This window comes from Odontomachus brunneus, unplaced genomic scaffold (assembly GCF_010583005.1).
Source record: "Odontomachus brunneus isolate Ranch 3 - 2012 unplaced genomic scaffold, Obru_v1 Obru_scaffold_236, whole genome shotgun sequence".
Lineage (NCBI taxonomy): Eukaryota > Metazoa > Arthropoda > Insecta > Hymenoptera > Formicidae > Odontomachus > Odontomachus brunneus.
Genome location: NW_022639686.1, coordinates 244,149 through 255,383, shown reverse-complemented (window position 1 = coordinate 255,383; position 11,235 = coordinate 244,149). Strand labels below are relative to the sequence as shown.

The following is an 11,235-nucleotide window of genomic DNA, read 5'->3' as shown; positions in this document are numbered from 1 at the left end:
TTTTTTTCAAATCAAAATAGTGCAAAAGCACATGTCGAAAAAACACTTTATCGCGTTCCATTTTTCACAAAGCAAAAGAAATTGTTGTTTAGGAAAATAATTGTGTATGCTGACTGAATGTTATCGAGAAATGTCGAAATTAATCACAAACTACCTGTTTCGTTAGTAATGACTACTAGAACTGTTTGCATTGCCATCTAACATTTGCGGGCGGAAACTAAGTTAAGGTCCTAATAATATTTGAAAAATGTTTAAACGTTTTATAAAATTTTTACATCAAAAATTAAATTAATTTTAAAATTAAATTAAATTAATTATTGAAATATTATTTATTCCTTTGTATATAATTGTTACAATAATGATATTGTTCGAAGAAATGTTCAAAACAAAAATATTCTTTGCACCATGCAAACGTATAAAAGCCATTTTACCACAAATATTACATCTTGGTATATGTTTTTCTTCTTTAAAATAACAAACATTTATCTATCAAACTTTTAATTGTTGATAAATATCCACTTTTGTACCAATTATATTTAAATAGATTTTGAAATCTTGAAGAAGAAAGATGATTATGTGTTAAACTTTGTAATTTTATTAGATTATTATGTAAATTTATGTCACAATTATGTAAAATATTATCAGAGAAACATCGAACAAAATGTTTCCAAATTCTAAAACCAAAAACGTCTAAAGGTTGTACAAAAGCAATTGTTTTTCTTTTGGTATTGTTAAAATATTTACTTGTTGTTTATCTGCTGGTATAAATTCTTTTAATTGTTCCGGACAATGTTCTGTCCATGAGTCAAGCTGCAATATACTTTTTTCTCCAGTATTTCGTAAATAGACTTCTTCAAACTAGTTTTGAAATGTTGACTTGTAAGTTTTCCGGATTTTGAAACCGCAATGTGAATATTAACAGGTTTGAAAAGGATGTCTTTTACGCGTGGCCCAAATTGTCCGCTAGATTCTTTTAGTACTATATACAGAAGTGAAAGAAGATGTCCATCTGCAGATATAATGGGCATAATGGTATAGCTAGGACTTATAGAAGATAAAGATTGAATAATAGATTCAAGTTTTTTTACTCTTGCATTAGTTAATATTCTGCCAGAATGTATTTCTAAATTAAAATCACTTTTATCTACATTATAAATTGATCCTGCACCGATTTTTCCTTCCCATCTACTACATTTTCTTCCCATCTGTGTAATTGCAAAATAGATTTTACCTAAAAAAAAAAGAAGTTTGATATTTACAATTAGAAAATTCAAAAATAAAAAGACTATGCGATGTAACAATAGTAAATAAACAATAGTAAAGTAATGTAACTCTGTAAGTCTAACAATTAAACATCTTTCTATTTTTATTGTTGTTTATTATCTACTATTTATACAACGCACATCTATCTGCTCGATCAGCTCGTATTACTTTTCTTATATGTTAGAATTATAAATTTTACCTTTCTAAACCGATTCTGTACAGCGGTAATAGATAAACGTCCTTTTTTCCACTGTTCCAAAATTCAACTGCTTTTCTTTTGTAATTTAAATTTATATTTTCACCTTTATTATCTACAATATGAATTTCATCTTCATAATTATCTTTTTCAACATCAATATCATACACGTTTATAAATTGAATATCGTGCGGTTCCGTTGAATCGTCAAAATCAAGTTCTCAGTTGTATTCAATCGCAACATTATCATTTACGGTATTTTTTATTAAATCGGAAATGGCATCATGAAGTTCAACTTCATAGTGATTAACAGATGAGACAGCAAAATTTGCAATATTAAACGTTGCGATTAATAAATTTATAACATTTGCTATATTTATGTTTCGCATTTTAATGCAATTTGTTATGTTGTCACTAGCACAAAAATATTTTCTTCTGTGAGCAGTTAATTAAAGTCACCTCTTCAATTTATTTTATATATAATATTTAAATTAGAAACTCAAAATCAAAATAAATTTCATTTAATTTTAATAATTGTTCAAATAACATCAGTCTATGAATGAAGTGCAGAAACGTACGGTTTTTATACTAAAAGGAAGATAACATTTTGATAAATATTATGGCATGATGTTTAAATCAAAGATCAAATAACAGACTGATATTAAAGTAAAAAAAATTGAACGAAAAATAATTGAACAAAAAGTTCACGCGATATAAAAATAATATGATTAAACATATGTGTGTGTGTATATACGCGTAATATGTTTTCATTTTCGTTATCGTGTTACGAGATCTTACGAAAAAAAGAAAAAAGAGATAAGTCGTCATGAAATAGTGAGGGAATAAGATTAGTATAGGTAACGTGTCTTTATTTTATTTCTCAAGAAATACTTCCCACAACATAACTTTATCATACGTGGTTGAATTTGGCGTAACATAAGCTTTAATAAAATTTGAACATTTTTTTTAAAGTGTTAAAAAAAACAATGAGTGGTGGGGGTGTTTTGAAAAATATTATCATTAAAAAAAAATCCAGATACGCCATTATAAAGTACATTTGCAGCCATAAAATTTTTGTTTAAACATTTTTTCATATTTCTTTTCTTTTCAATTATATTCGCTTCGAAAAGTAAAAACCGATTTTTTATAGGGGATTGTTTTCATCCCTAAAATCGTGTTTTAGCACAAGAAAAATCGTTTCGTTATTAAGGCCTACTAGTCAATAATTAAGCAAAGTTTTCAGATTTTTTTGAATTTTTACGTTGCCGAAGGTTCCTTGTGAGACAAAATAATATGTACATAATATGTATATAAGATGTCTGACTCGCACCATACCAGAGCTAATATATAGTTAGAATAGGTCGGGATAAGTAATGGAATCGGTCTTTTTCTTTAAACAACGACGTAAAATTTCGAATTATTAAATAAAATAGATGCGCTAATCAAAGTGCGCGACGCGGCAAGCGGGAAATACAGTTCGCCGCGGCCAGCGAGGAAAAGAAACGATTGCTCGTGGATCTATCACGCAGTGTCAGATCTAAGACGTAGTCCCCACATTTGAGCCTATAAGTCCGCGAGCAAGCGTCCATTTTCTTCGCCGGCCGCGGCGAGCCGTATGTCCCGCCCGTCGCGTCGCGCGCTCTAATTTGTCCAACTATTTTTATTAATATCTCGAAATTTTACGTGGTTGTTTGAAAAATGACCTCTACAATTTTTGTTCAGTTTTATCTGTCCTACTTATATTTTTCTTTTGGCATGCCTTATGCGGGACACTCTGTATACAGAGTGTCCTATTTTACATGCCTTAGACAAAGATCTCGAAAAATATGGAAAATACGGATAAATATTTCAGACAAAAGTTATATGGTTCGATGTAGAACATAAGAAGGTACCATTGGTTTGACCTTGCGTGGCGTCGCCACGTCTTTGCCAAGTCAGGTCAAGCTCAACTTTGTTTTTTAAATGGAAACATATATTTTTTTATTACGGAATTTTATCCTGCGTGAAGATACAAACAATTTTTGTTTGAAGATATTTTTTATACGATCTCTATTTTCTAAGATATTTACGGAAATATCTACAAAATTAATATCTACAAATTTGGTTTCAATAATTTCTTATTCGAATTCTATCAACTTTACCGAAAAATAGTAAGAGATAAATATTGTTTATTTTTTACATATAGAGTTCTGAGAATTTTTTCAGAATTTTTTAATTAACTTTTTAGTACTTCAAGAAAATGCAAGAAAATGCAATAACATAGAAATATATATAATTATACAGTATAGATCCACCTCCGATGACCTTGATCTTGACATATGTTGTAGAGGTCACCCGCCTAAGTGACCTTTTGAAGGTTTTAGCCGTCGCTCGTTGTTCATTAAAAAGTTATTAACAAAAGAAGTTGCATAAAATGAATGTAATTTTTGGACACCGTATATACAAAACCATCGAATTTGTACGCTAGGAAGGTGCCTGCTACACACACACACACACACTGCTCGCCTGCAAGTGCGCTCGCTCGCCCGGTAGAGCGTGCTCGCGGTGGGTGCATATGTCCTATTATACATATACATGTATATACATATGCACGCATCGCGAGCCCGCCCTGTCGGGCGGGCGAGCGCGCTTATTGGCGAACAGTGTGTATGTTGTGTGTGTGTGTGTGTGTGTGTGTGTGTGTGTGTGTGTGTGTGTGTGTGTGTGTGTGTGTGTGTGTGTGTGTGTGGGTGTGTGTGAGCGCATATACATGTATTGTTTAGTATATTTAAATATATACTGTTTGTATTTTTTACGTTCAATTTATAAAACTTCTTTCTTTAATAACTATATTTCTATGTATATATAATGATTGAATTTATAAATGCAATAAAATGCGTAAATTAAATTATATTTTTAGATATGGAGTACATAATAGACATTACATCAAAGAAAGCATCTAATCGTTCATCAAAATTAAATGTTTCCTTGAAAACAAATTCTGCTAAATAATGATTAAAATAATTCTCTCTACGACCATATTTCGTAACTATACGAAAGACTGTCGTATACTGGCTTATCATTCCTTACAAATACGTTTCATAGGTTTAATGTCAACAATAGCTTATTTCATTTCGGTAAGAAATGTAAACAAAACAATACTTTTACTTATCGAACAATATGACAATACGAAACTACAATATCAATATATATAGTATCAGAAAATTATATTATATTCATTACATTTTCTTTATTAATAACTTTTTAATAAACAACGAGCGACGGTTAAAACTTCTTGAATATTATTCGGGATGATCAACTGTATAATATATCCGAAGATTATTAAAATCGGAGGGTGGCCCGTTATCCTGCATATTTTTACCCATATTTTTTATATTGCAACAAAAAGTGATATAGTAATAAGTAATGTATATTTTTATAATAAATTGATTTTGTTTAAAAGATAATAAATATGTTATAAAATATATATTTTTTTATTATTCTTTTTTTTACCTAACGAGTTCGACATATAATATAATCACGAGTTAGGCAGATAATATCTGACAGTATCTTCTAATGACGTTGAACAAGATAGCTGAAAGTCAATTTACCATGATTTCAACCTTCTCGCCCGCAAACTAACCTTACACTCTGTCTTTAAATTCGTGACGTAAACGGCGTCATGAATGCCTTAACATTTATATTAGATCGAGAGTTACTAGATATTCTGGAGCAGACAAATTCGTTTTTATAAACGCGTATATTATGATTATAGATTATCTGAAGAAATAGTAACGATTTTTTAACTGGAAGATTTTTAATAATTCAAACAGTTTATCGTCTACCAAATTATAGAATCTTTTAACCTCCAATTTTTTATGAAATTGAGATACTTATTCGCTCCAACGTGTCTCGCGCCCGTGCAAGATTACGACTCGGTATTTTTGAACATAGATAAATATTACTATTATTACTAAATAAATAGAAAATATGTAATTTAAAACAATTTTTAACTGCACTGTTATTTGTATAATTATTATGTTAACTATTTTACATAATTAATTTTTTAAGCAATTTAATATCTTATAATGTACCTTAAAAAAATAATCTGGCTTAAAACTTTAGTACATCACTGTGTGCACTGTGCTCTTCAAAATTTACATTAAGTACTTTTATATGAAAATACAGGATGTCCCAGAACAATTTACGAATCTACCGCTCCGCTTCTGCGTCTTACCGCACCATGTCGAGGCGAGATATAGGAACGCAGCAGTATAAGTATAGACAGTAGTGCGTTATCTTCCAATCGACATCCGCGCGTTATACGAGGGCTGCTCCGTAAGTTTTGCGACTTGACAACACTGGCGTTGCTAGGTAAAATCTAACCTTCCCATCAAAAAGTTTGATAGTTTGGAAGATTTTTTTACTCGAAACGTTTTGTCGTACGGAAGCTACTTGTATTGTTTACAGTGACTTGAAAATTGTGTCTCAGCGAAAAAATGGAATTAACACGAGAACACTTTCGTGCGATGATTTTTTTACGACTTTCGACGTGGATTATCGAGACAAGAGTACATCGATCAACTTGCTTCCACTTTTAGCAATAAAGCACCACACAAGGCCACTATTTGTCGCTGGTTTAATGAATTCAATTGTGGTCGTAGTTCGCTCACCGACGAACCTCGCGAAGGTCGTCCAAAATCAGCTGCTGTGCCAGAAAACATCGATGCTGTGCGTGAATTGATAATGCAAGATCGACATGTGACATACCGTGAGATTCAGGCATCCCTGGACGTTGGTATGAATTGCATACAAACGATATTGCATGAACATTTGGCCGTAAAAAAAATTTGTTCACGTTAGATCCCGCATAATTTGACAATTGCTCAAAAAAAGAATCGTGTAAATTGGTGCAAAAAAATGCTTAAGAAATTCGATCGAGGTGCGTCAAATGCCGTATATAACCTCTACACAGGTGACGAGTCATGGATCTATGCATATGAGTCGGAAACTAAACAGCAGTCGACTCTGTGGGTCTTTCAAAGTGAACCTAACCCAACAAAAGTTGTTCACGCTCGAAGCACTTCGAAACGAATGGTCGCCTGTTTTTTCGGAAAAACTGATCATGTGGCAACAGTATCCTTAGAGAAACATAGAACGGTCAATTCTGAATGGTACACAACCATTTGTTTGCCAGAAGTCTTCGGCCAAATAAGGAAAAACAACTCAAGACGACGAATCATTCTTCACCATGACAATGCGAGCTCTCACACATCGGCTCAAACAAACGCCTATTTGACCCGTGAAAACATCGAATTAATGGATCATCCACCGTACTGATTTGGCACTCAATGACTTCTTTTTGTTCCCGAAAATCAAGAATAAACTGCGTGGTCAACGATTTTCGACGCCAGAAGAAGCGGTTGATGCGTTTAAAACACATATTTTGGAGGTACCACTTTCGGAGTGGCATGGATGCTATAATAAATGGTTTGAGCGAATGCAGAAGTGTATTGATCATCATGGAGAATACTTTGAAAAACAATAAAGCCATTTTTAATGACAAATTACCGTGTTTTCCTTACTAGGCGCAAAACTTACGGAGCAGCCCTCGTATTACTGTGCCGCGCTGTGACTCGAGCGGTCCATTCAGCACATGCTTTTTCTTAACCTTTCGCAATTAATTTCTCAATTATTATGATATTATTACGAATGTCGCAAAACGGTATAGGACTTTTATGTTTATCTTGATCCGCTCTACGTTCTCACGACAGCTTTGTAGATTGTTCTGGAACAACCTGTGTGTGTGTGTGTATTCCAAAAAATAAATTATTTTAATACCTATACAAACTGGTATGTTGAGCCATTTTCCTTCAAGACTACAACTCACATCAGCAGAACCTCTTATTTTATAGCCTAGATTACAAGAGTAGACGAGATGAGATCCTAATTGCAATTCCATTCCTTCTGGAATATCACAATCCTGATCATCTTGGCATTGCGATCGATGTAATTTCCAATGACCATTTGGTGGCTGCAAAGGTGTTTTACAAAATCTTGTTATGCCAAGTGTTGTGGGTGTTACAGGAGGAAGCGAAGTTTGTACTAATGTTGATCTTGTCGTTGATGTCGTCATTGGCGGGAACGATGACGGCCATTTTGTTCCACCACACAAGTTTGAATTCTCGTCGGATCCATCAACACACTCGATTATTCCATTACAAAATTGATCACCGTCAATACAAGCTCCATAAGCGCAACGGAAAGCTGTTGGTGGACAACTGTGAACAAATTGATAGTTATATGACGTTTTTTGTATCCCCTAATGAAAATTTAATTTATAAAATTCAATAAATAAAAGTTAGAATATTTTTTATAAAAAATTGAAAGAGTTAATAAAAAATTTGGCTAATTATATGATATAGGGGAGTCAGCTCCAATCACTTTCTCCTTAAGATATATTATACAAATCACTTTCTTGAGTAACCTCTAAAAGGTTTTAGCCGTCGCTTATTATTTGTTAAAAGGTTATTAACAAAAATGTTTTGTAAATTGAACATAATTTTACATTTAATTATATATAGTAATATAGAAAATAGTATATGAACATATATGTAATACTATTATATTGCTATTCACAGACCTTTTCTATAAGCGGCAAAGGCACCGAGAAAGCGAGACAGACAATGTGATAGGTAATTATGTACTTCGAACGTTATATGCATGCGCTAGCATACATAGAAGAGGCTAAATTAAAAAGCTTTGTTTAATAACAAATATATTTATTTATTCGTTAAAAATATTGAACATAAGTACAAAATATTATTATTGAAAATATTTTACTGTTTATAAAATACAGAGGCTGCCACTTAAATCCAGACATGAAAATTTTTTTCTCGAAAAAGTCGTTTATTACAGAAAATATGTAAAAGTACAAAGAGATTATTTTATAGTTAAGTTAAGGGATCTTTTCTGAGTTTTTTCACTCAATGTAACCGCCCTGCGCCTCGATCACCGCCTCGATCCTGTTCCGAAAATGCGAACACGCCCTCTGAAATTGCGCCCGGTCCATTTTCGTGAATGCCGCTTCAATAACGGCTTGGAGGGAGGTCACGTTGGAATGTCTGGCTTTGTTAGTAACCCTCTCGACTACGCCCCACACGTAGTAGTCGAGAGGGTTCAGGTCGGGGCTATTAAGAGGCCAAAAATCCTTCGACCAAAACATCTCGACATTGTTCGAGAGCCAGTTCTGCACTAAGTGACTCATATGAGTGCGCCATCTTGTTGGAAGATATACGGCCTTCTTGCAGCCATATCCTCTATCCAAGAATTTCACTGTAGCTCTCAGGATCTTCACATAAACTTCCTTCGTGACCATTTTCCCCTTCTTGAAGAAATGCGATGGCATGACGTCGCCCTCACTCGAGACGACGCTTAAGACGTGGACACTTGGCCAGGAACTTGGTACTGGCCACTACGGAGACGTTCTCGGGGTCGTGGGCGAGCCAATCTTCTGGTTCATCTTGGCATCCACAATGAGAGATCTTCTCGTCAAAGAAAAACCTAATGCGGCCAGCAGCTGTGTGCTTCAGTGAACACATGTGCAAGTTGCAGCGGGTAAGTCTCTTGACCTTAGCGTCCTCGGAGAGCATCTGTCGGACCTTGAGGACGTAGAACTTGTATCTGAAGGGCTCTTGAATGATCCGACGAACGGTGGTGTCGCTCACTTCCAAGACGGTCGCTAATTTTGCGAGTGAAGTCCCTGGATCTTTTGAAATGGAACCTTCTGCTTTTCGAAGTGAGTTCCAGAGTCCATGTCCCCTTCTCCCTTACGTGTATTTTCCTCGCCGGAGTACAAGAGTCTACCTCGGACTCCTTCGAAGCGGCATACCTCTGGACAATGTCATACACTGTCGACCTGGGGTATCCAAAGAACTTGATTATTTCACTTGGTGTCCTTCCGACGCAGACACCTTCAATAACCGCCACTCTTCGGTTATATTCCGATGTCGACCTGAACAATTCGGCCATTTTGAGGTTATTAACGCCTTACCCACCTACCTTTATGCCATCTGGCATCTACTGCTGCATTCTAATATAGCGATAATATCAAATTCAAATTTGTTTGGATTTAAGTGGCAGACCCTGTATATGTATAAAGTATGAAATATAAGCACAAAATATATTAAATGCTATATAATATTAAAATAATGAAAGAGAGGGTAAAGAGTAATACTAAATTAATATAAAAGTATGAGAAGAATTTTTATTGAACACAAAAGATACGCGTTCATTGATGATAGAATAAAATAAGTTATCTATATTTTGTATATCTGAAATAAATAGAGCAAATATATAAATGGGAAACGTTATTTGCTTCCTGCAAACCATAGGCTATGATTCATTTTTATGTAGGTGTTGCTTATTCGCAAATCTAAAAAAAATAATTTACTTTGTTATTAACTATTGTGAGTAATCACATACTTTAGCTCATATTTTACAATATATTTACTTATGTAAAGATATCTTTTCAGTTCGTGTGGCCTTTCTTCCACATAAATAACAAGATCAAATTTTTTAGTTATTTTTTATCTTGTCATTGTTTTAAAATATTTCGAACAAATAACATAGACACAAGATTTTTACTATTACGCTCGTTACACACTGTCAACTGGTCAGGTTATGATGTTTACACGGAACGTATGCATGCGCATTTGCGTAGAAGTACACGATTTGTGGAAGTGAGAGATTGATATATGTCTGCACCGTAATGTTTGCGCTCACTTTCTCGATCCATTAGCAATATAGTAGTATTACATATATGGTCTTGGAAATGGTGCGTTCTCTCTCATTCGCGCATGATATGTGATTGCACATGTGTGAGTGAGAGAGAACGCACCATCTCCAAGGAAGTGCCTTCCTTTTTTACGTGAGTTTCTACCCCCATTCTTTAAATAAAGGCAAACGCTCGGTTTAAATATACAGGGTGTAAAAAATTAGACCGACAAACTTTAAGGGAAAATAGAGAACATAAAAACAAACATATTTTGTTAATAATGTTTTTCTCTACGACGCTTTGTTTTAATACTACAGGGTACAAAATAGAAATTTTATGATTTTAATAAAAAACAAACATATAAGTGGAGAAATTAAATTTATTTTAATTACAATAATATATATTTTAATCTTCAATAAACAATGAACACAAGAACGGAACAAAAATGCGCAATTGATTAGCTCAATTTATAATAAATGTTCAAAAATTCTTTCATTTGCTTCAACACAAAGATGACTATTTCAATACTGTTTATTAATGAAGCGTGCTTCATATTTTGTATTTACTTTCACAACTCTTATCGATGAGGCATTGAAACAGACACAGAATCGTTAACCCGAATTTCGACGATGTTATCTTTGTGTTGAAGCAAATGGAGGAATTTTTAAACATTTATTATAAATTGAGCTAATCAATTGCGTATTTCTATTCCGTTCTTTTGTTCATTGTTTTTTGAAGATTAAAATATATATGTGTAATTGAAATAAATTTAATTTTTCCACTTATATGTTTGTTTTTTATTAAAATCATAAAATTCCTGTACCCTGTAATATTAAAACGAAGCGTCGTAAAGAAAAACATTATTAACAAAATATGTTTGTTTTTATGTCCTCCATTTCCCCTCAAAGTTTGTCGCTCTAATTCTTTTACACCCTCTATTATGTTTATGACACACATACGACGCTTATACACACACAGATGTATAGAAAGCAAACGAGAGAGAGAGAGAGAGAGAGAGAGA

The 11,235-nt window shown here is 33.4% G+C and overlaps 1 protein-coding gene across 5 annotated transcripts in view; it reads right to left on the bottom strand.

The window, feature by feature from the left end:
• The window catches only part of LOC116852580 (modular serine protease-like), a 356,146-nt gene that overhangs the window by 121,280 nt on the left and 223,631 nt on the right, over nt 1-11,235 (bottom strand). For all 5 annotated transcript variants that reach the window (XM_032833084.1, XM_032833085.1, XM_032833086.1 and 2 more), the window contains one exon: nt 7,280-7,719. In XM_032833084.1, the coding sequence (XP_032688975.1) occupies nt 7,280-7,719 (440 nt within the window). The remainder of the gene's footprint in view (nt 1-7,279; nt 7,720-11,235) is intronic.